Raw genomic sequence first — 26,532 nt, forward strand, 5'->3', positions numbered from 1 at the left:
AACTACAGCTTTATAAGGTTCATATGAAAAGTTTTATGCAAAATAATATTTGACACATTTATATACTTTCAAAAATTTACTTTCATTCTTAGGAAGGAGTGTAATAGCCAAATTTAGGTAGTTTTTAAAGTTTAAAAATTTTTAAAAACTAAACTCTCATTTACTCTGACAAAAAACAAAATTTAGAATACAGTTTGTCAGTTTCCAAAAAGGACATATCTACCATATGAATGAACCATTTCTTAAGTGTTTCCCCAAGAAAAATTAAAATCTATGTTCACACAACAACCTATAAAAAACTATTCATAGCAGTTTTATTTCTAAGAGTCTAAACCTAGAAAAAAATCTCAAATGTTAATAAGTTAACCAACAGTAGAAGAGAACACTTAGCAATAAAAAGAATTATAGATTCATGCAAAAACATGAATTAATTTCAAATCACAATGCTGAATCAAGGAAGCTAGGCAAGAGAGAGCTAGAGAACACAGCTATAAAAAATGTTTTTTAAGCTATTCAAAACTATATAGACTATCTTAAGATAAAAGTGAACACACTAAGAATTAATTTAATAACATTATATATTAAAATATTCCTGTTTGGGATAATTTGAGAACAATTTTCAGATTTTGAATTTGATAATACTATGAGTTTATACTTAATATTTCTTGGTCAAAATACACTCTCAATGTAAATATATATACATACTTCTTCTACATTCATAGTAAATAGATTTTCATTTCTCTCAATTTTTCTTTTTTTTTCTTTCAGATTCGTGCAGTGGCTCATAAATATATTTTCTATAAATCCTCATATAATGGAAGTAGCTCAAAATGAGAATAGTGAGGAACAGTAGCATCAGGAGAAAGACGAAAGCTGCAACCATGTAACCATTTGGCCTGAAATAAGAAAAGAAAAGTCATTAGAAGTTGTTGCTCATTTGGTTGTTAATTTAGTCAAATATTCTTTGAATGGCTAGCTGCTATGCCATTGTTCTCTGTCAGTGATGAATAAGATTTATAGGACATCTTGTCTCTCTAATGGTGTTTTCCTCTTAGTGTTTGAGGCTGACCAGAGAGGAAGATAGGCCATGTGATTGATGGACATGATGAGAGAAGGAGGCTATGGGAGCCAGGTGTCAGGAAGGCCTTCCAATGGAGGTGCCTTTTGAACTGAGATAGGTTAGAGTTAGCTAGATACAAGGATTAGGAGTATTAATATGAGTTAGATAAAAATGTTAGAGAGTGGAGAAGGAGACTAAGGGTGGACTAATATTTTAGGCTAGGGGAGATGCATTACAAAGGCATGGAAGCATCAGAAGACCTTAAGATCAGCCCCAGACATTCTGCAGCTAAAGCTAGCTCAGTGTGACTGGAATTTAGGTGCTAATGCTCAGTGATTAGGGATGAGGAACCATAGGTTGTTCAAGGTGCAAAAGACAGCTTTTATCAAGTTACAGAGGGTGGATTTTGGTATAAAGGCAAGAGGGAGTTTCAGACATGTGATACAGCATTCTCATTTTCGAAGGATGATTCTGATTGTAGTGTGAAGAATAGATGAGTGGGATGCATGAATACGGAGGGAGAAAACCATTTATAAGGTTTTTATAATAACCAATTATGGTGAGAGTTTTAATTGATTATTAGCTGTAAAAATGGGGAGAAATGGATAGATTTAAGGTATATTTAGAAGTTAGACTGAGTGATCTTGGTGAGTAAGATGTGAGGTTTGAGAAATGTTAGAATAAAGGATATCGCCTAAATTTGGGGATGAGGTAACTCTGAGGATGGTAGCACTATTTATTGACATAGGAAATTCACAGGTAAGAACACTTTAGAGGGTATTTGTGAATATGGTTGGCTTACTTTTGGGCATATTGAATTTGAAGTATAAGAGGGTCAGCCAGGTGTGTGTGTGTGTGTGTGTGTGTGTTGTACACGTAATAGATGCTACTTTCAGCTGGGATCCAGACCTCTTACCTTTTCACCTCATGAGTCTCCCATCAGAGTAGATTTATTTCTTAAGCCAAACTCTGTGCTGTTTTCTACTTTGTGTCCTGGTACCTGATTTTAGTTTTTAGTTCCCTTTTAAATCATAATTATTTGTTTGCCATTTTACAATTTTCCCAGGTCCCCAGCCTCGTTAGCCTGACCTTCCTCCTCTGTGGATACGAGCTTAATCTAGCTCCAGTGAATCATTTCCTTCTTAGAAATTAATTAGCTAATTTAATAAATGATCTGATATCTGCCACATACTGTGCTGGGTTCTGGTAAAACAATAATGGGTAAAAACAGACCTAGTCTTTACCCTTAGAGAGCTTACATTTTAGTGGGGACATAACATTTATATCAGATAATGAGAAAATAAATATAAAATTGAATTTCTAATAAAAACAAAGTAGGAGAGGTAATGCAATGAAAGCTTACTATAGTAGGATTTAAACCTGGTGAATTGGTCAAGAAATGCCCCCAAGAGGAAAAGATAATTATTCTAAACTTTGAAGAATTAAATGGAAGTGGATTTGGTAAAGTTAAGTAGGTAAGGAGGGGAAGGAAGAGATCCGAGATAGAGAAAATAGCATGTGCAGAGCTCCTGCTGTAGAACAGAGTATGGAGAAGGCTGGGGATTGAAAGAAGGTTGGTAAGCCTGGAGCTGAGCAAGTGAAGGGAATATGATGCAAGATGAGATTGGAGCAGTAGGTAGCAGCTAGGTCAGAAAAGGTTTTGTAGGTCATGTTAAGAAGTCCCCATTTTAAGGAAAGAAACTTGAAAGTTTTAAGCTATCACCATTACAATGAAAAGAATAAAATACTTAGGCATATATCTACCTAAAGAAACAAATGACCTATATATAGAAAACTATAAAACACTAGTGAAAGAAATCAAAGAGGACACAAATAGATGGAGGAACATACCATGTTCATGGGTTGGAAGAATCAGTGAACATGAGTATACTACCCAAAGCAATCTAGAGATTCAGTGCAATCCCTATCATGGTACCAACAGTATTTTTCACAGAGCTAGAACAAATAATTTCACAATTTGTGTGGAAAAAAAAAAAAAAAAAAAACCTCGAACAGCCAAAGCCATCTTGAGAAAGAAGAGTGGAACTGGAGGAATCAACCGGCCTGACTTCAGGCTCTACTACAAAGCCACAGTCATTAAGACAGTATGGTACTGGCCCAAAAACAGAAATATAGATCAATGGAACAAAATAGAAAGCCCAGAGATAAATCCATGCACCTATGGACACCTTATCTTCGACAAAAGAGGCAAGAATATACAATGGATTAAAGACAATCTCTTTAACAAGTGGTGCTGGGAAAACTGGTCAACCACTTGTAAAAGAATGAAACTAGAACACTTTCTACCCACTCCAGTGTTCTTGCCTGGAGAATCCCAGGGATGGGGGAGCCTGGTGGGCTGCCGTCTATGGGGTCGCACAGAGTCGGACACGACTGAAGCGACTTAGCAGCAGCAGCAGCAGCAGAAGACTTTCTAACACCACACACAAAAATAAATTCAAAATGGATTAAAGATCTAAATATAAGACCAGAAACTATAAAATTCCTAGAGGAGAAAAACACTCTCTGACATAAATCACAGCAGGATCCTCTATAACCCACCTCCCAAAATATTGGAAATAAAAGCAAAAATAAACAAATGGGACCTGATTAAACTTAAAAGCTTTTGCACAACAAAGGAAACTATAAGCAAGGTGGAAAGAGAGCCTTCAGAATGGGAGAAAATAATAGCAAATGAAGCAACTGACAAAGAATTAATCTCAAAAATATACAAGCAACTTATGCAGCTCAATTCCAGAAAAATAAACTACCCAATCAAAAAATGGGCCAAAGAACTAAACAGACATTTCTCCAAAAAAGACATACAGATGGCTAACAAACACATGAAAAGATGCTCAACATCACTCATTATCAGAGAAATGCAAATTAAATCCATAATGAGGTGCCATTTCACACCAGTCAGAATGGCTGCTATCCAAAAGTCTTCAAGCAATAAATGCTGGAGAGGGTGTGGAGAAAAGGGAACCCTCTTACACTGTTGGTGGGAATGCAAACTAGTACAGCCACTATGGAGAACAGTGTGGAGATTCCTTAAAAAACTGGAAATAGAACTGCCTTATGACCCAGAAATCCCACTGCTGGGCATACACACCGAGGAAACCAGAATTGAAAGAGACACGTGTACCCTAATGTTCATCGCAGCACTGTTTATAATAGCCAGGACATGGAAGCAACCTAGATGTCCATCAGCAGATGAATGGATAAGAAAGTTGTGGTACATATACACAATGGAATATTATTCAGCCATTAAAAAGAATACATTTGAATCAGTTCTAATGAAGTGGATGAAACTGGAGCCTATTATACAGAGTGCAGTAAGCCAGAAAGAAAAGCATCAATACAGTATACTAACACATATATATGGAATTTAGAAAGATGGTAACGATAACCCTATATGCGAGACAGCAAAAGAGACACAGATGTATAGAACAGTATTTTGGAGTCTGTGGGAGAGGGCGAGGGTGGGAAGATTTGGGAGAATGGCATTGAAACATGTATATTATCATATGTGAAACGAATTGCCAGTCCAGGTTCGATGCATGAGACAGGGTGTTCTGGGCTGGTGCACTGGGATGACCCAGAGGGATTGGATGGGGAGAGGGGTGAAAGGAGGGTTCAGGATAGGGAACACATGTACACCCGTAGCAGATTCATGTCAATGTATGGCAAAACCACTAGAATATTGTAAAGTAATTAGCCTCCAATTAAAATAAATAAATTTATATTAAAAAGTTTTAAGCTACTAAAATTAGCATTAGGAATCTACTGCAATAATTCAGATCAGAGATAATAGTAACTTGAATTAGAGAGGAGTAGTGGTGATGGGTTTGGTAAGAAGTGGATTCATTTAAGGGCAATTTAAGAGGTTAAATGAATGAGAGTCAGTGACTAGATGAGCTGGAGGAGAGAGAGATATGAGTGTGAACCTAGGTTTTGTGTTTTTCAGTTTTGACTCTTAGGTGTCTGGCTTGTGCAGTTGGTTCTGCTATTTCCTGAGAGAGGCGACACTGGAAAAATAGGGATGCCATATTGTTCAATTCCAGAGTGCAGCGTTCACCTTATAGCCTCTGTGAATGAATTCTCTGTGAACTGTGCAATGGTGACCCATAGAGCTGAATGCAATTACCTTGATGAGTTAGTTTTAGAGTAAGACAAATAATGGGGTAAGGGTAATAATGGGGTAAGATCATGAGTTCATTTTTGGACATGTGCAGTCTGACCAGTCTTTGAGATATCCAAGAGAAGAGGTTAAGTAGACAGTGGGATATATGGCCCTGGGTGGGGTTAGAGATATGGTTTGGGAGTTGTGTATTTATAGATGCTAATAGAAATCATGGGTATGGATGAGCTTGCCAGAGTCAGCAGCTGAGGAAACCAGGACTTGAGCCCTCCCTAAGGAAGGTCAGCATCTAATGGCTGGTGATACAGGTTGTAGGTTAAGGCTCTTTACGAGAAAGAAAGAGAATGGCTACAGGAGGCTAGGAAAACCTATAGAGCTATATGGCAGCCAAAGGCAAAGTCAACTCCAATGAATGCTCAAATATAATGTGGACTGAGCAGTGTCTGTCAGATTTAGTGTAGGCCAGTTCCAGTTCAAGCTGGTGACTAAGGAAGCCCCTGAACTTACATCCTCCCACAGACATACCCGTCCTACAGCTATGTGTAGAACAATTCTCTCCAAAAGAAAACCAGAAATTCACTGAGCAATGCCTACACATTGGGTGAATAAGAAAAACCCATGCACATAAAAACAGGTAGGGAGAGACGGAGGCACCATCTCACCCAAAACCCCATCTTAGAAAAGCAATATACAATGGAGAGGCAGCTCACAACTCTTAACTTCTCCCTAAGAGGTTTGGATCTAATATCCAGTACCTCAACTTTTAAAACTTCCACCTGAGGGACGGGACCCCCAAACACCTAGCTTTGAAAGCCAGCTGGGCTTCACCCATGAAACCCACGAGGATAGAGCAAACAAATGCACTCCTGAGAACTCTCGGTAGCTAGCCCCCTTTCTTATTATCCATCACTCCCTCTCCACCCCAGCACAGAACCAGCAGACTGAAATGCTCATTTCCCAATCTTGCCACAAAAGAGTTGTTGTTCAGTTGCTAAGTTGTGTCCATCTCTTTGAGACTCCATGGACTGCAGCAGGCCAGGCCTCTCTGTCCCTCACCATCTCCCGGAGTTCACCCAAGTTTACAGCTGTTGAATTAGTGATGCTATCCAATCATTTCAGCCTCTGCTGCCCTCTTCTCCTTTTGCCTTCAATCCTTCCCAGCATCAGGATCTTTTTCAATGGGCTAGTTGCTTATCCTAGAAGCTGCCATCTGAGGGCTAGGCTCCTAATATAACATTAATCTAGGGGCCTCCCCAGAGACTGGGGAAGCTAGCAGGTGCCCTCCTGCTGCCTCTCCCCAGGTCACCTGAAATGATGGTATCTCTGCAGTGATGCTGTGCATTCTTCTGATGCCCCAGCTTCCATGGCTATTCCTCAGGGGGACACACCACTTGATCACCTGGCTCTGGTAGGCAGCAGAGCTTAAGTTCACTGGTCCCACAGGACTGTGTCAGAGAAACTATTCTTAACTGGTTATTCTCTCAGGGCTCAGCACAGAGGGAAGAGAAAGCAAGGCCCATCTCCCAATCTTTTTCTAAAAGTAATCCACTTGCATACTTTGAAAGCTGCTGCTTGTAGGTCCAGCTTCCAGCCAGTCTGCATTTAGGTTCTGACTGAGATCCTCTCTCTGGGAAAGTGACAGGTCTTGGCACACCCTCAACTACTGGGGAATGCTAAGAACTAAGAAGGCAGCTTGGGCAATCACAAGGGTTTAAAGGACAATAACTAGGGCTGGGGCAAACAGTAAGTTCCATCTTCTACATAAGACCACTCCTTCTTGCCTGGGAGAAGTGGCTGTTTTATCTATTGCATAGAAACTAACACAGAAAAATCAAGGGAAATGAAGAAACAGAGAAATAATTTCCAAACAAAAGTACAAGATAAAAACGTCAGAAGCAGACCTTCATGAACTGGAGATAGGTAATTTACCTGATGAAGAGTTCAAAATAATGGTCATGAAGGTGCTCACTGAGATCAGGAGAACAATGCATGAGCAAGTGAGAATTTCAATAGAGACAGAATATGTAAAAAAGTGCCCAACAGATTTAGTGCAGGTCAAAGCCATTTTAATGAGAAGTAATGGGTGGAGTGATAAGATAGAAAGCAGGCTGGATGGGTTAGCAAAATAGGGATGAAATATAGGGAAATGGGGCTTCCCAGGTGGTGCTAGTGGTAAAGAACCCACACGCCAGTGCAGGAGACATAAGGGACTTTGGGTTCAATCCCCGAGTCCGGAAGATCACCTGGAGTAGGAAATGGCAACCCAGTATTCTTGCCTGGAGAATCCCATGGACAGAGGAACCTGGAGGGCTACAAGTTGGACAAGACTGAGCACATCAGTGTTACTTCAGTGTCAAAGTAGTTGTTACAGAGAGTGGAGAGTGGAAACTTTGGTTGACCAGAGAAAGAAAGGTTTCCAGGTAGTGCTGGCGACTTATATAAAGTTGGTGATCAATTTGCCCTGTTGTGTACTTTCTTTACTTGGCTCATCAGATGTCACTGCAAAGAAAGCAGGTAGTCTGGGGCTTGTCAAGAGGGGATGCCACATTCTAGAAAGGTAAGAGAGTTCTGCTGCTGCTGCTGCTAAGTCGCTTCAGTCGTGTCCAACTCTGCGTGACCCCATAGATGGCAGCCCACCAGGCTCCCCCGTCCCTGGGATTTTCCAGGCAAGAACACTGGAGTGGGTTGCCATTTCCTTCTCCAATGCAGGAAAGTGAAAAGTGAAAAGTGAAAGTGAAGTTGCTCAGTCGTGTCCGACTCTTCGAGACCCCATGGACTGCAGCCCACCAGGCTCCTCCGTCCATGGGATTTTCCAGGCAAGAATACTGGAGTGGGGTGCCATTGCCTTCTAGAAAGTAGTTATTAAAACAGTAGGCCTTGTCTGAAATGTAAGAAAATAGGAAATAAAAAGGAAGAGGTTAGAAGTAGAGGTGAAGGGACTTCCCTGGTGGTCCAGTAGCTAAGACTCCATGTTCCCAATGCAGGGGGTCTGGGTTCTATCTCTGGTCAGGGAACTAGATTCCATGTGCCACAACTAAGAGTTTGCAGGCTGCAACTGAAGATTTTGCATCCTGCAACCGAAAAAAAAAAAAAAAAAAAAAGATACTGCATGCCTTCATTAAAAGAAAAAAAAATTTAGAGCTTAAGGTCCCAATGAAGATGAAGAAGAGTTGTAGTGGCTGTAGCTGAATTAGCAAACTGGGAATGTCTGAGAATAAGATGTCTGAATTGATGCTTTAGTAAGCAGAGAAGTTATGATAGTATTGATTATGCCTAAGACATAACATTGGGAGAGGATGGCCAAAGTACAGTGCAGGAGGGGGATATCGAGGATTAGGAAAGGCCACAATGGGGGGTGCTTGCCACAGAGGTGAAAACAGGATGGCACTGAATGAAGGGGAGTTTGGAGAGGGTGCAGTGGTGAGGACAGAGAAAGGACAGGGGTACAGCAGGTGCCAGGAACCTCAAAGGATAAGTGTTTTAAAATTTTTTTTTCTGTTTTTCAAAGGAATCATGATCTGCGAGTAGTGATGGTGCTCTGTGGCAGAGACAGAGCTCAGAGGACAGGACTTAAGTGAATTCGCTGGTTAAACGGTGGCAACTCCAAAGGACACAGTGGAAAACTTGAGGTGGTTGAGAATTGGGCCAGGAAGCAAAGAAACAGTAAGATCTTTGCCTCCTACAAACTGATCTCCAGTTGCTGGTTTGCTCATGAAAAGGGCTCTCTTACCACCAGCTAACCTCTGCTCTGCCTCTGGACCCTTCAGGGCTCAGGCATGACAGACTGAACTGCAGTCACTAAACTAAAGGACTATCCCTGTGTTGCACCATATTCTCTGGTTGCTGAAATCCAGCTCCTGAGAGGTGAGCTGGGCAAATAGGTGAAATCCCTTAGTAGGTGAGATCTCCATTTACTCTTTCCTCTCCTCCCTAACTCATCAAATCCCTCCCTGTTCTGTTGGTGGATACTTCCATGGACATATGTTCTTAATATTCATCTAAAGCAAACATATAGATCTAACAAGAAGGGGAAGTTGCTGCCAAAAGGCTATACATGTTTCCCACAGTTACTTATTCTTAGAAACAGGCATGACTTATCTCATTTGCAGATTATTCATACCATTAACCTCCCATTAAGGAGGTTAAGGAGTCAGTAATATTTAAAATAGGGCCATAAGTAGTTTGTTTATGGTCCACTCTTGTTTAATGTTTTCCAAAACAAAAACCAAAAACATAGGACAGAGAAACAGAATCATCTGCACTCCCAACTTTCGTGTTAAGACATTTTATTCTGCTCTCGAAGGAGACTAAAGCTGAGTCCCGGGAAATGCTTTTCCTACTGGTTTCCTGTGTGCATGGGAATGATGACTGGTGGTCAAGGGCTGACCCAGAGTCAGCAGGGGCACAGCCACTGCCTCCTTCCTGTCCCTACTGCTGCAGTCTACCGTGTACCCTTAGGTGGAGTTGAAAGTCACTTTTGATTGGGAAGACAATGGCTGTTGAGGAGGATGAGCATAAGGAGACCTGAGGTGCAGTAACAATTCTCGGGAATTCATTCCTGCTTTATCCCTGGTATAACAGATACATACAACCTTTAGGATGTCACATATAGGACAGAAGTATAAAGGTCCCAGGAAAAGAGGCGAGAGCTGTGTTTCCTTTTCTGTATCTTTTACAACTTCCCAAATTAAAGCCTATTTAGGCACCTGTCATTACCTGGGAATCACTCCAAAGGTCTCTATTGCAAATATAGTGGTTAGGTTACAGAAACTGCAATAAAGAAAAATATTAAAGATTAGATTAAAGACAATATATAAAAGACTCTGGCCCATCTCTATGGTAACCAAATCAGGTATAATCTTAGTTAAGGCGTCATTTTCTTTTTTATTTTTTGTTTCAAGATAGTTAGTAATTTTATTACTACCAAAAGAAATTTTAGTCAAACTGAGTATTGCCTTCCATTTTACAGAGAAAAATCTCCACTGTAATGAATGGGAATTATGAATGAAATGTATTTTAATGTATACTCCTTTCTTTGTTCTGTTGATAATTTCACTGCAAAGTCACAGTGGGTAGACTCATGCGGAAGAATTGATAAGCATTTTGTTCCCTTCAGTGGACAACTTCACTAATTTCATTAGTTTTATTTTATTTTTTTTGCATTTTTTAAAAATTGAAGTACAGTACAGTTGATTTACAAAGTTGTGTTAATTTCAAGTGTAAAGCAAGGTGATTCAGTTATACATTTATCTATTCTTTTTCAGATTCTTTTCCCTTATAAGTTATTATAAAATATTGAGTATAGTTCCCTCTGCTAAATGATAGATCCTTGTTTATCTATATTATATACAGTAGTCTCTATATGCTAACCCAACCTTCTAATTATCCCTCCCATCTTTTTTCCCTTTGGAAACCATAAATTTGCTTTCTATGTCTGTGAGTCTATTTCTGTTTTGTGAATAAATTCATTTTTGTCCATTTTTGGAACATATAATATCCACATATAAGTGATATTATATGATATTTGTCTCTGTCTTGCTTATTTCACTTAGTATGGTAATCTCTAGGTCCATCCATGTTGCTTCAAATGGCATTATTTCCTTCATGTTTGTGGCTGAGTAATATTCCGCTGTGTGTTTGTGTGTGTGTATAAAACATCTTCTTTATCCATTCACCTGTTGATAGACATTTAGGTGTCTTTTATGTCCTGGCTATTGTAAATAGGGATGCAGTGAACACTGAAGTGCATGTAACTTTTCAGATTATAGTTTCCTCCAGAAATATGCCCAGGAGTGGGATCCCTTAATCATATGGTAGCTCTATATTTAGTGTTTTAAGAAACCTCCATAGTGTTCTCCATAGTGGCTGCACCAATTTACATATCTACAACAGTGTAGGAGGGTTCCCTTTTCTCCACATCCTTTCTGTGAAAGTGAAATTTGCTCAGTTGTGTCCGACTCTCTGTGAGCCCATGGACTATATATAGTCCATGAAATTCTCCAGGCCAGAATACTGGAGTGGGTAGCCATTCCCTTTTCCAAGGGATCTTCCCAACCCAGGGATCAAACCCAGGTCTCCCACATTGCAGATGGATTCTTTACTGGCTGAGCCACCAGGGAAGCCCTAGCATTTATTATCCATAGACTTTTTGGTAATGGCCATTCTGATGGATGTAAGGTTACTTCATTGTAGTTTTGATTTGCATTTCTATAATAATTATCAGTGTTGGATATTTTTTTCATGTACCTTTTGGTCATCTCTGTGTGGAGAAATGTCTGTTTAGATCTTTGGCCCATTTTTTTGATTGGGTTATTTGGGTTTCTTTTTTATATTGAGCTATATGAGCTGTTTGTAAATTTGTGAAATTAATCACTTGTCAGCAGAATTGTTTGCAGATATTTTCTCCCAGTCCATAGGTTGTCTTTTCATTTTGTCTATGGTTCGTTTTGCTGTGCAAAACCTTTTAAGTTTAACTAGGCCCCATTTGCTTATTTTTGTTTTTATTTTTATTACTCTAGGGGATGATCCAAAAAGATATTGCTGCGATTTGTGTCAGAGTGTTCTGCCTGTGTCTCCATCTGTGAGTTTTATAGTATCCAGTCTTACATTTAGGCTTTTAATCCATTTTGAATTTAATTTTATATGTGGTGTTAAACAATGTCCTAATTTTATTCTTCTACATGGAGCAGTTCAATTTTCCCAATACCACTTATTGAAGAGTGGTACTTTTTTCCAATGTATATTTTTGCCACCTTTGTCATAGAGTAACTGACCATAGATGTGTGGGTTTACCTCTGTCTTTCTATCCTGTCCCATTGACCTATATTTCTATTTTTATGCCAAACTGTTTTGATAACTGAAGCTTCATAGTGTAGTCTGAAGTCAAGGATCCTGATTCCTCCAGCTCCATTTTTCTTTCTTAGGATTACTTTGATTACTTGAGGTCTTTTGTGTTTTCATAGAAATTTTAAGATTTTTGGGGTTCTGGTTCTGTGAAAAATACAATTAGTAATTTGAAAATGATTGTTTTGAATCTGTAGATTGCTTCGGGTACTATAATCATTTTGGCAGTATTGATCCTTCAATCCAAGAACATGGTATATCTTTCTAGTTGTATCATCTTCAGTTTCTTTAATCAGCATCTTATAGTTTTCAGAGTACAAGTCTTTTGTCGCCTTAGGTTTATCCCTAGGTATTTTATCTCTCATAATTTAGCATATTTCTTGGAATGAGATAGTATATAACTAACTAAACATTAATAATATATGATTTCATCTATCTTCATGTGGGAGAAGAGAGAGGAAAAGAACTTAATTTTATTGAGTCCTTGCTATGTGCCCAGCAAAATTAGAGATTTTTACCCAGATACATCATTTAATCCTCAGAATAAAGATAGGTTTTACTGACTTACTTTACAGATAAATAAACTTAAAAAGACTGCTATTTGCTTAAGACTAGATAGTTACTAGTGGCAAAATTTGGACTCAAACCAAAGTAGACACTCTAGCATAATGTCCTCAAGGTCCATTGATATTGTTTCCAGTGACAAGATATCCTTCTTTTGATGGCTAGATAATATTCCATTCTGGGGCTTCCCTGGTGGCTCAGTGGGTAAAGCATCTGCCTACATTGCGGGAGACCTGGGTTCAATCCCTGGGTCGGGAAGATCCCCTGGAGAAGGAAATGGCAACCCACTCCAGTACTCTTGCCTGGAAAATCCCATGGACTGAGAAGCCTGGTAGGCTACAGTCAATGGGGTCGCAAAGAGTCAGACACGACTGAGCGACTTTCCCTTCCATATACCACATTCTCTATAACAATTCATCCACCCTTGGACACTTACATTTGTTCCATATCTTGGCAATTGTAAATAATGCTGCAGTGAACATTTAGTTCAGTTAAGCTCAGTTGCTCAGTCATGTCCAGCTCTTTGCAACCCCATGGACTGCAGCACGCCAGGCTTCCCTGGCCATCGTCAACTCCTGGAGCTTGCTCAAACTCATGTCCATCAAGTCAGTGATGCCATCCAACCATTTCATCCCCTGTTGTCCCTTTCTCCTGCCTTCAACCTTTCCCAGCATTAGGGTCTTTTCCAATGAGTCAGTTTTTCACATCAGGTGGCCAAAGTATTGGAGCTTCAGCTTCAGCATCAGTCCTTCCGATGAATATTCAGGACTGATTTCCTTTAGGATGGACTGGTTAGATATCCTTGTAGTCCAAGGGACTTTCAAGAGTTCTCCAACACCACAGTTCTTTACGATCCAACTCTCACATCCATACATGACTACTGGAAAAAACCATACCTTTGACTAGACAGATCTTTGTCAGTAAAGTAATGTCTCTGCTTTTTAATATGCTATCTAGGTTGGTCATAGCTTTTGTTCCAAGGAACAAGCATCTTTTAATTTTATGGCTGCAGTCACCATCTGCAGTGATTTGGTAGCTCCCCAAAACAGTCTCTCACTCTTTCCATTATTTCCCCATCTATTTGCCATGAAGTGATGGGACCAAATGCCATGATCTTCGTTTTCTGAATGTTGAGTTTTAAGCCAACTTTTTCACTCTCCTCTTTCATTTTCATCAAGAGGCTCTTTAGTTACTCTTTGCTTTCTGCCATAAGGGTGGTATCATATGCATATCCAAGCTTATTGATATTTCTCCTGGCAATCTTCATTCCAGCTTGTGCTTCCTCCAGCGCAGCATTTCTCATGATGTACTCTGCATATCAGTTAAATAAGCAGGGTGACAATATACAGCCTTCATGTACTCCTTTCACAATTTGGAACCAGTCTGTTGTTCCATGTCCAGTTCTAACTGTTGCTTCTTGACCTGCATACAGTTTTCTGAGGAGGCAGGTCAGGTAGTCTGGTATTCCCATCTCTTTCAGAATTTTCCACAGTTTGTTGTGATCTAAATAGGCAAATGCTTTGGCATAGTCAATGAAGCAGAAGTAAATATTTTTCTGGAACTCTCCTGCTTTTTCTGTGATCCAGTGGATGTTAACAATTTGATCTCTGGTTCCTCTGCCTTTTCTAAGTCCAGCTTGAACATCTGGAAGTTCACGGTTCACGTACTGTTGCAGCCTAGCTTGGAGAATTTTGAGTGTTACCTTGATAGTATGTGAATGAGTGAAATTGTGTGGTAGTTTGAACATTCTTTGGCATTACTCTTCTTTGGGATTGAAATGAAAAGTGACATTTTCCAGTCCTGGCCACTGCTGAGTTTTCCAAATTTGCTGGCATATTGAGTGCGGCACTTTCACAGCATCAGTTTTTAGGATTTGAAATAGCTCAGCTGAAATTTCATCACCTCCACTAGCTTTGTTCACAGTGAACATGGGGGTGCATATATCTTTTCAAGTTGGTGCTTTTGTTTACTTTAGATAGTACAGAGGAATGGAATAGTTGAATCATATGGTAGATTCTATTTAATATTTTCAGAAACCTCCATAACTGTTTTCCATAATGGCTACATAAATTTACATTCCCACCTACAGTGCACAAGGGTTTCCTTTTCTTTACATGCTCATCGACATTTACCTCTTATCTTTTTGGTAACAGTCATTCCAACAGGTGTGAGGTGATATATCACTGTGGTTTTGATTTGTATTTCTCTGATAATTAATCATATTGTAGACCCTTTCATGTACTTGTTGGCCATCTGTATATCTTCTTGGCAAAAATGTATAGTTAGTTCCATTTTAAAACTGGATTGTTTTTCCTTTTTGATATTGAGTTATATGAGTTCTTTATATATTTTGATATTAACCCCTTATCAGATATATAATTTGCAAGTATTTTCTCTCATACTGTAGGTTGCCTTTTCATTTTATTGTGGGTTTCCTTTGCTGGGCAGAAGCTTTTTAGTTTGAGGTAGTTTCACTTATTTTTTATTTTGTTGGTGTCAAATAAAAAAATACTGCAAAGACTCACACGTAGGAGCTTACCACCTATATTTATTTCTAGGAGTTTTATGGTTTTAGGGCTGTCAGTGTTCCATTTGCAGTTAATTTTTGTGTGTGGTGTTAGATAGTGGTCTAATATCATTCTTTCACAGGTCTAATGTTCCCAACATTGTTTTTGAAGAGATTGTCCTTTCCCCCACTGTATATTCTTGGCTACTTTGTCATAAATTAAGTGCCTGAATATGTGTGAGTTTATTTCTGGAGACTTCTGTTTTATCCCATTGATCCACATGTCTTTTTATATGTATATCATACTGTTTTGATTATTGCTTTGCAATATAGTTCGAAATCAGGGAGTATGATGCTTCCAGCTTTGTTGTTCTTTCTCAAGACTGCTTTGGCTTTGGGGAATCTTTTGTGGTTGCATACAAATTTTAGGATAGTTTGTTCTATTTCTGTGAAAAACATCATTGGAATTTTGATAGGGGTTGCTTTGAATCTGTAGATTGGTTGGGTAATATGGAACTTTTTCTTCCTCTTCATTTTTTCTTTTTTTTTTGAAGAGCTTTCCACTCAGCTCCTTTTCTCATAACCCTCAGTTCCTTTACTGTGGGTATGTCTTCAAATCTCTTTTCTTCTAGTATGTCAGTTAACTTATTCACTGTGGAAGATGCCCACATTTGTATTTTCAAAACTCTTTACCATCAGCTAGTCTCTCCAACTCTAGTCCTAAAGCATCTGTCTATCAATGTGGGAGACCTAGGTTTGATCCCTGGGTCGGGAAGTTTCCCTGGAGAAGGAAATGGCAACCCACTCCAGTACTCTTGCCTAGGAAATCCCATGGACGGAGGAGCCTGGTGCAGGCTACTGTCCATGGGGTTGCAAAAAATCGGACACGACTGAGCAATTTCACTTCACTTCATTTCAGGACATCTTCACTCAGATATTTCATTGTCCTCTCACATGCAAAGTCAGAACTCTTATCTCATTATTTCCTGCAAAGCAAAACCACCTCATTATCTATTGTGGTCAAAGAAAATACCATAATTTTTAATCACCTAGTCTAGAAAACTTGAAACCATATAAATTCCTTCTTTTCCTTCATTTGGCACATTAGATCAATATAATATCTCTTTCCCTGATAACTATTTATTAGACTTTTTCCTTTCCATTCTTACTGGCAACACAGCTTCCTTTGATCCTTGTCTTGTTAATTCCATTTCTCTCATTTATCTATAATTTATTTTCTGTTCATAGGATTCTTTCTTCTCGGGCTAATTTGCCTAGAACTACTCTCTCATCACAATACTCCTCTAGTAAAGATACTAAAGAGGCTCTCTAAGACATGGTTTGAAATTGACTTCAACTTCATGAATTGCCTTGGATTAATTTCCATCCTTTGTTTTTTACCTTCCTCATGCAAAGTATTGCGTTGGCCAAATGAATGAACTTTTTGGCCAACCCAAAATTTTCCACCTTCTTTCACGAGCCATATACAGTATGTTAATGTCCAGCTCAATTCCATCATTAGTGTGATTTCTTTCATTTGAAGGGTCTGTCTTAGTTCTCTGGCAATATAAATTCTTAATATTTCCGGTCCTCTGGGAAATTTTCTCCTGATGCTCAATATTGATTTTTCCCATCTCTGAATTATTATTGTGCTTATCAATAATATAAATGGTTATATTCAAAAAATATGTGTTTGCTCTGACTTAACCTCCTTTGGTCTTATGTGTACCCTCCACTCTTCCTTCCCCAACCAGTTTAATTACAAGTATCTTGAAGGCTGAGATGATCCTTATGCTCTATTTTGCATCTATCATAGCAATGAAACATAGCAAAGTACTCAGAATGTTAACTGTGAATAGATTACATTGAACATGAAATCCCATCTCTTACTGCCACAGAATGTTTAACATGATTGCTCCAAAGTGAAAAAGCAAATATGACATGAATACTTCAGTGATATTGTGGGTTCAGTTTCAAACCACCAGAATAAAGTGAACACTGCAATAAAGCGAGCCACACCAAGTTTTTGGTTTCCCGGTGCATACAAAAGTTACGTTTACACTATACCGTAGTCTATTAAGTGTGCAATAGCATTACGTCTAAAAAAAGAATGTACTTATCTTAATTAAAAATACTTTATTTCTCAAAAATGCTAACCATCATCAGAGCCTTCAATAAATCATAATCTTTTTGTTGGTGGGGGTTTAAAATATTGCAGGCATTACTAACATGTGACCCAGAGACATGAAGTGAGCAAATACTCTTGGACAAATGGCACTGATAAACCTCATTGACCAAGGGTTGCTACAAACCTTCAATGCAGTATCTTTGAAGTACAATAAAGCAAAGCGTAATAAAATGAGGTATGCCTGTAATTGGATAGCTGGGTGATATCAAATTAAATCAAGAAAATAAAAATGCAAATTTTAGAAACTAACAGTGGAAAGAGTGGCTGACTATTTTTCTGGGCTCCAAAATCACTGTGGATGGTGATTGCAGCCACGAAATTAAAAGACGCTTGCTCCTTGGAAGGCAAGTCATAACCAACCTAGACAGCATATTAAAAATCAGAGACATTACTTTGCTGACAAAGATCTGTCTAGTCAAGGCTATGGTTTTTCCAGTGGTCATGTATGGATGTGAGAGTTGGACTATAAAGAAAGCTGAGCACAGAAGAATTGATGCTTTTGAACTGTGGTGTTGGAGAAGACTCTTGAGAGTCCCTTGGACTGCAAGGAGATCCAACCCGTCCATTCTGAAGGAGATCAGTCCTGGGTGTTCATTGGAGGGACTGATGTTGAAGATGAAACTCCAATACTTTGGCCACCTGATGCGGAAAGCTGACTCATTGGAAAAGACCCTGATGCTGGGAAAGATTGAGGGAGGGAGAAGAAGGGGATGACAGAGGATGAGATAGTTGGATGGCATCACCGACTCAATGGACATGGGTTTGGGTGAACTCCAGGAGCTGGTGATGGACAGGGAGGCCTGGCATACTGTGGTTCATGGGGTCGCAAAGAGTCAGACACAACTGAGCGACTGAACTGAACTGAATGCTAAAACTATTATCATGGAACATGTATATTCACCTATAGTTTGGATCCAGGATCTTCACACGAAACACATATATTCCAGAATGGTCCAAGGGCCAAACCAAATGGTTATGGTTAGACTTGTTGATGATTTCATATGGTTGAGTTAAATCTCCTGGTTTTCCAATAGCATAAGAAAAACAATGCTTATAGTTCTGAATAGAAAACAAAAAACTTAAGGTCATTATCTGAATTTTATAAACAAAATTATATTTCCATAGTTTATTTTGGAAAATTATTTAAAGATATAATAATTATTCCCATCTCTTCTATCATTTTAGTGCTGTATATTAATAGTATTTTTAGAGGCTATCTTGGGTTAAAGTCTGATTAAAAGTGAAGCTTAGTGAAAGCAAGTACTTTATTTGCAAACAATAATAAATTAGGTTGTTGAGAATCTGTAAGTATTTTATTTCCCTAAATCTAAAAAGTACAAAGTTCTTCATGGATACTTAATGTAGGGACAGATACAATTTTGATTATAAGGTATGGATACAATAGTAGTTAAATTGATAGCTTTCTGTGAATGATGTCAGATTTGTGATCACCAAAGAAGATTTAGCTTTGGGACCAGGGACCAGGCTTGGTCACTCAAGAGCTTTTGTGTAGCAAGGTTTTACTAAAGTAAAAGGTAAAGCATCTGTCTAGAATGTGGGAGACCCGGGTTTAAGCCCTGGGTTGGGAAGATCCCCTGGAGAAGGAAATGGCAATCCACCCCAGTATTATTGCCTGGCAATCCACCCAGTATTATAAATGGAAAATCCCATGGACAGAGGAGCCTGGTAGGATACAGTCTATGGGGTCACAAAGAGTCGGACACGACTGAGCGATTTTACTTTTTTCACTAAAGTAAAAAAAAGGACAGAGAAAGCTTCTGACATAAACATTAGAACGGGGACAGAAAATGCCCCACTAGCTAGTCTTATGAAGGCCTTATATACTTTAACCAGACCCACTCCCATAACAATACATCTTAAATTAACAAGATTAGAACAATAGAAAGGTCTTACCAGACTGACTCCCCCAACATACATATTAATATAACAAGATTAGTCAGAAGGTTCTTGCTAATAAGGAGAAATATGTCCTCGAACAGGATACATTGTTATTATATAATCATTAATACAGAGCTTAAGGAAAAACATACCCTTGAGCAAGATGAGTTTTATAGTGTTATTATTAGCTGTGGGCTTAAAAAAATAAGTGACTAAGACTAAGGAATGTAGGAAAAAAAAAAGTTTGTCCCTTTTCTCCTCCTGGAGAGCCCTGGACTCCTTCCTTGAGGGCCCTGTACTTCTTATGACCTACTTAAGAATCAGCTCTCTCAAAATCTTCCCCTAGGAGTTTTATTTATTCCCATTTACCGCTACTGTCTCTCCGTGGGTCTCAAGATACAAACTGGAAAGGATATTTGTTTATCTCTTGTTCCCCTTTTTAAAAGCACAGACACTATATTTTTTTAAGTCACTTTATTAAAGCTATGCTTAGAAAATAAAACCCTAAAATAATACATGGCGTTTCTTCTGGATACTTGTAGATCCTGTATGCTTTTATACCCTACTTAAAGTGTTGCTCATCTCTTCATCATGCATTCTCACTGTGGCTGAATTCTTTCTATAGCTTTTGAATGAGTAACTCCCATTTGATTTATTCAAGTGGTAATTATTTCTTGGGCTTTTCTTCACATTATTCCTACATTTTGACAATTTTCATTATGCAGATATTGTGTACTTTCTTAACTCTACTTGGTTTTGATGATAATCAGTAACAGTTCATATAGTCCTTGGCCTCATGAATTACTATTCATTTGTAGCCAAGGACTGCTTGGATTACTATAGAGTCATGTCCAGAAACTCAGCTCACATCCTGAGTTATTAAGTATGTAGCTAGCCATTCATAATCCACATTCTCCCTTTCCTTCTCAAACTCTAACGTTAACTTGGAAGAACCTGTGAAAATGCCACCTTTGTTTGTGAGCCCTTCAGATTTTCTCTTGAGAAATTACAGTCTGTAAGCTACTTCCCAGGTCTTTATACAAATGTCTTTCATCCTTACAGAATCAGGACTATGCAGTAACCAGTACAGCTCTAAGAACTGGAAGGTTATTTCATATCAGGTATATGTTTCAGGAAGACAGTACCTCTGATTGCCATGTTGAATAAATACATAGTGACACTCTTTAGTAAGCATAGCCTTACTCACTAGGACATAACTAGTCTTTGCAGGTAACTGCCTTGGAGAACAGAGAAGGCGATGGCACCCCACTCCAGTACTCTCGCCTGGAAAATCCCATGGATGGAGGAGCCTGGGAGGCTGCAGTCCATGGGGTCGCGAAGAGTTGGACACGACTGAGCGACTTCACTTTCACTTTTCACTTTCATGCATTGGAGAAGGAAATGGCAACCCACTCCAGTGTTCTTGTGTGGAGAATTCCAGGGATGGGGGAGCCTGGTGGGCTGCCATCTATGGGGTCACACAGAGTCGGACACGACTGAAGCGACTTAGCAGCAGCAGCAGCAGCCTTGGAGCAGGCGGCAATGGCACCCCACTCCAGTACTCTCGCCTGGAAAATCCCATGGACGGAGGAGCCTGGTAAGCTGCAGTCCATGGGGTCGCTAAGAGTCGGACACGACCAAGCGACTTCACTTTGACTTTTCACTTTCATGCATTGGAGAAGGAAAAGACAACCCACTCGTGTTCTTGCCTAGAGAATCCCAGGGATGGGGGAGCCTGGTGGGCTGCCGTCTGTGGGGTCGCACAGAGTGGGACACGACTGAAGTGACTTAGCAGCAGCAGCAGCAGCAGCCTTCTATTATATTCAAACTCCAGACTGAATCCACCCTTTCAGTGGTGAGATTTTTATTTCTCATATGGTAGAATTGAACACTTAAGGCCTGGTGTGGGCACTTCAGAATTCTTTATAGAATGTAAGCCACTATTTCAATGTTTCTAGAATGTGGTCCCCCGATCAGCATCACTTGGGAACTTGTTAGAAATACAAATTTGGGGGCTTAGCCCCAGATCTGATGAATCAGAAACTTTGGAGGTAGGACCTGGAGATCTGTTTTAGCAAGTCCTCTAGGTGATTCTGACGTCACCTCTACGTAATTCTAAAATTTGAGAAGTACCGCACTGTATTGGGGCTTCCCTGGTGGCTCAGTGGTAAAGAATCTGCCTGCCAATGCAGGAAACACCAGTTCAGTCCCTGTGTTGGGAAGATCCCTTGGAGAAGGAAATGGCAACCCACTGGGAAGTCCCATGGACAGAGGAGCCTGGTGGGCTACAGTCCATGGGATTGCAAAAGAGTCAGACACAACTTAGCAACTAAATAACAACAATACTGTATTGTACTGATTGAGGTGAACTACTTGAATGCTAGTTATCAGGTAGCTCATTGCTTCCTAGGACTATGTTATTTTATCATATCTTACAACATTTGGGTGCCCTTTGTGGGATTTTGAGCCAGAGTGTTACCTACATCTATCCTCAACCCCAGATTCTTGGATGCCCTTCAGTAAGAAGTTAGAAGGGTAAGTTTTGTTTTTAACTGATTCCATTACTAGTTTAATTCTTTATGATTTTTAAATAGCTGAATAATACTCCTTGTAATAAGTAGATGACCTATAATTAATTAATTGGCTTCACAAATATATACTGAGCACCTGTAATGGGTCAGATGCTAGTGAAAACAACAAGCAAAATTCCCTTCCCTTATGGAGCCTATATCTTAGTTGGGGAGTCAGATAATGTATAAGATAAATAAGTAGACTATGTAATATATCAGGGAGTTATAAATGCTAATGACATTTAAGAAAATAGGGGAGGGAGATAGGAACTGTCATGGGGTGATGTTTAAATTTTTCAGTGGAGTGGCCAGGGAAATCTTCACTGACTAGTTGACTTTTAAGTAAAGACCTGAAGGAAGGTATTAGCTAGTCATGATGGGGGTCGGCAGGGGATGCGATGCAGGAAGTCCTGTTGGCTTTGTCATAACTCTAAGTGATATCAGAACCACTGCTTGGTTTTTGAGCAGAAGAGTGGCATGTTCTGATTTATGTTTTAGCAGCATCATGCTTGGTGCTATGTTGTGAACAGATTCATGGTGGGCAAGGCTGAAGCAGAGAGACCAGTTAGGATGCTGTGATTATATCCCAGATGGTTGGTGATGGTGGCTTGAAATAGGGTGGTGACCAAATCTGAATACATTTTGGAGAAAGAGCCAACAAGATTTACTGAAGGACCAAATGTGGACCACAAGATGACACGCAGAGGCTTTTATCCTGACCAAACTGGGAGGATGGAATTTCTATTAACTGAGGTAGAGAAGAATACTGGAGGGGCTCGTTTGGAGGGTAGATATCAGAAGCTCAGTTTCTGACATGTTAAATTTGAAGCACTATCAGTTTTCTCTTTTGCTGGAATATTCCCAGCAGTAATATGTGGTTATGTCTCTCAACTATTAAAAGAAGATTTTTTTTTCTTCACCCATTGCTCTCCAGCTACTACACTGTTTCTCTTCTTTACTACAAAACTCCTTTGCAGAGATATCTGTTCTTGCTGCTGTGAACTTTTTTTCCTTGCTAATTAAACCTACTTCAGTAAGGTTTTATCTCTCACTATCCTACCAAAACTCATCTTGTCAAGGTTATCTCTATGTTACTGAAGTAAATAATCATTTTTTCAGTCCTCATCAAAGTTGACCTATTTTAGTAGTGAATTTAGCACAGTTGATCCCTCCCTCCATCTGAGGAGACTTGATTAATAGGAAGTCCAGAACATCATATTTGCCTGGACTTTCTCTTGCTTCTTGGATTATTCCTTTTTTACCTCCTTTTTGTGCATGTGTGCTAAGTTGCTTCTGTTGTGTCTGACTCTGTGCAACCCTATGCACTGTAGCCCACCAGGCTCCTCTGTCCATGGGATTCTCTGGGCAAGAATGCTGGAGTGGGTTGCCATGCCCTTCTCCAGGGGATCTTCCCGACCCAAAGATGGAACCCACGTCTCTTACGTCTCCTGCACTGGCGGGCGGGTTCTTCACCACTCGCGCCACCTGGGAACCCGACCCAAAGATGGAACCCATGTCTCTTACGTCCCCTGCACTGGCGGGCGGGTTCTTCACCACTCGCGCCACCTGGGAAGCCCTTTACCTTCTTCACCACTCCTCATGTGCTCCATCTCTAAGTATTGAAATGATCCAAGATTTAGTCCCTTTCTTTTTTTATCTATATCAGGGGTTCCTAACCTCATAGTGAGTGTGTATAAATATGTAAATATAGATTTTAAAATATAAATAAAGTTGTGAAAGTGAAGTTGCTCAGTTGTGTCCAACTCTTTGCGACCCCATGGACTGTAGCCTACCAGGCTTCTCCGTCAAGGGATTTTCCAGGCAAGGATACTGGAGTGGGTTGCCATTTCCTTCTCCAGGAGATCTTCCTGACTCAGGGATTGAACCCAGGTCTCCCACATTGTAGGCAGCTGCTTTACCATCTGAGCCACCAGGGAAGTACAAATAAATAAAAATGGTATCTTATTTTATTTTTATATGGACCCCTTTGGCAATCTAGTGAAGCCTACAACTACTATTGTGTGAGGCCCCGCTCACAATAATGTTTTTAAAAGCATAATGTGACACAGGTTGCATTACAAAAGAAACTAGTTATAAGGAATTATAGCTGTCAAAATATTAAAAACAAACAAAAATATTAAAAACAATAGGGTAACATATTTCATGTTTTAAAATATGTGCTTCTCTATATAAAATTAGATAAAAGGGTCTTGCACCAGATTTAATAACTACAATAATTTTGGTGAAGTAGGAAGCAAGTTCATTATGTAAGAATGAGGATGCGGAAAGAGTTGCTGGAGATTTAAAGAGAGAGGAGAAAGCCTGCGATAGCTATTTGTGGGAGGGGGAGAAGGAACAAGCTGAAGAAATACAGTAATATTGGCTGGGCAGTATTGTGGGACCATTTTAATCATGAAGTGAAAGTGAAACAAGTCAGCGAGGGTTTGTTTTTCTCTGACCACAGTCAGGTGCTAAGGTGGATAGTTGAATTTAACCAGGGATGTGATTAGCTATAGAAATATGAAGAAGTGAGGGGAGCAAAGGAATTGAGGGTATCTATTAATAGAGTGATATGATGATTGACTGTGGAATTTAAAATAAAAAGGAAAAGAGAACTGGAGGTGCAGTGAGGGTGGTAGGACCAGTGAGTTGAAGGTTATATTGAGTTGGAAGAACTGTTCAAAGGATTGTTGGAGTAAAGCTCCTAGAATTATGTTACTGGGAAGACAGGGAGTAATGGGTGGAAAATGGATGGTGTGGACTTGGGAATACAGAGGAAAATACACATTGTTCATCTCTGTCTGGACATGTGTAGATTCTGCTGGAGAAGCAAAAATAATATTCTTATTGTAGGGTTTACATTTTAAAGGCTGAAGTATCTTCTATGTCACATGTTATTCATGAGATATGATTTGATTTGCCAACTAAAATAATTGCAATTTAAGAAGATTCAATTGAAAACAGTATGGCAATTGGTATTCAGAAAAGATCTTTTAGTTATATAATAATTGAAATGTCAGGCATTCTTTAGAAAGATTCAGTCTCAGTGCTTTAACATGTGTTTCAGATATTTAATAGTCTGCAGATAGATTTTCAGAAGAGAAAATTAAAACAAAATTGTTAGTAATGCAGAGCAACAGAAGATCAAACAGAATTGGGATGAAACATTTTAGAATAGAACAGAAAAACTGGATTTGATTTACAAAATCAAACTTAAACCCAAAGTGTTTTCTTTAAGCACTTATTAATACTAAACTGCCAAGTTAGTTATTGTAAATAAATAATTTACAAGATAATGTTTTTCTTACCTCAGGTCCCCAGACTTCTTCTAATGGGAGGTACTTGTTAAGCTCAATCATTGAATTCCATGTTTGAGCTTCATTCAAACAACCGCTCTGTCAAAAGATTTTATATACACAGAAAGATTATATATATACAGAAAGATTATATATATATATGTTTTGCATGTCAATTTATTTCTAAGTATTTAATTAATGCCATTGGAAATTATACATCTAAGTTTTAATTATTTAAATGTTTGCTGATACATAGAAAAAATGGACTTTTGTATATTGATCTTGTACAGAGACAACTTCTTAAACTCAGTTGTTAATTTTAATTAGTTCAGATGAACAATCATATTAGCTGTGAATATGACAGTTTTATTTCTTCCTTTCCAACCCTTTTATTTTTATTGCTTATATTTTACCTTATGATAAACATCTAGAACAATGTTGTATAGAAATGGTTAAAACAGGCCTCCTTGTGTCATTCCTGATTTCAGAAGGAAGACTTTCACATTTTTACCATTAAGTATGATGTTTTATGGGCTTCCCAGGTAGCTCAGCTGGTCAAGAATCTGACTACAATGCAGGAGACCCTGGTTCAATTCCTGGGTCAGGAAGTCCCCCTAGAGAAGGGATAGGGTACCCACTTCAGTTTCTTGGACTTCCCTGGTGGCTCACAGAGTAAAGAATCCACCTGCAATGCAGGAGACCTGGGTTCATTCCCTGGGTTGGGAAGATCCCCTGGAGGAGGGCATAGCAACCCACTCAAGTATTCTTGCCTGGAGAGTCTGCATGGATGAAGGAACCTGGTGGGCTACAGTCCATGGGGTTGCAAAGAGTTGGACATGACTGAGCAACTAAGCACAGCAGCATGATGTTTTTTACGGGTTTTTTTTGTATCCACATTTTATTAGGTGAAAGAAGTACCATTCATTTATAATTTTATAAGATTTATTTTTAAGTAGTGTCATATATGGATGATACACGTTTAATAAATTTTATTAAACATTCGTTTGGCCGTGCTGGGTCTTTGTTGCTGCATGGTCTTGTCTCCAGTCGTGGCGAGTGTGGCGAGTGTGGCGAGTGTGGCAACTGCTCACTGGTTGCAGTGCACAGGCTTCTCCTTGCAGTGGCTTCTCTTGCTGCAGAGCGTGGGCTCTAGGCGGCATGGGCTTCCGCAGTTATGGCACATGGCCTCAGTAGTTGCGACTCCTAGGCTCTAGAGTACAGGCTCAATAGTTGTGGCTCACGGGCTTAGTTGCTCTGTGGTTTGCGGGATTCTCCCAGATCAGGGATCAAAAACCCATGTCTCCTGCATTGGCAGGTGGACTCCTTGCCACCATGGAAGTCAATACATTTTTAATCAAATGACTTTCCATCAACTGTTGTAATAACTGTGTTTTTTTTTCTTTATCCTGTTAATATACTGGATTCCTGTGACTGCCAAGTGATATCCTCAAGTCTTAATTTATGA

At 39.3% G+C, this 26,532-nt stretch overlaps 1 protein-coding gene across 1 annotated transcript in view; it reads right to left on the reverse strand.

Annotated features, from left to right (window-relative positions):
- Nucleotides 1-742: 742 nt before the first annotated feature.
- CATSPERE (catsper channel auxiliary subunit epsilon) overlaps nt 743-26,532 on the reverse strand; it is a 152,645-nt gene continuing 126,855 nt past the window's right edge. Inside the window, exons 19-22 of the mRNA XM_069545510.1 lie at nt 25,080-25,166; nt 18,204-18,361; nt 9,918-9,971; nt 743-896 (exon numbers count right to left, since the gene is read on the reverse strand). Coding sequence (XP_069401611.1) covers nt 743-896; nt 9,918-9,971; nt 18,204-18,361; nt 25,080-25,166 — 453 coding nt within the window. The remainder of the gene's footprint in view (nt 897-9,917; nt 9,972-18,203; nt 18,362-25,079; nt 25,167-26,532) is intronic.

This window comes from Ovis canadensis, chromosome 12 (genome assembly GCF_042477335.2).
Source record: "Ovis canadensis isolate MfBH-ARS-UI-01 breed Bighorn chromosome 12, ARS-UI_OviCan_v2, whole genome shotgun sequence".
Taxonomy (NCBI): Eukaryota; Metazoa; Chordata; class Mammalia; order Artiodactyla; family Bovidae; genus Ovis; species Ovis canadensis.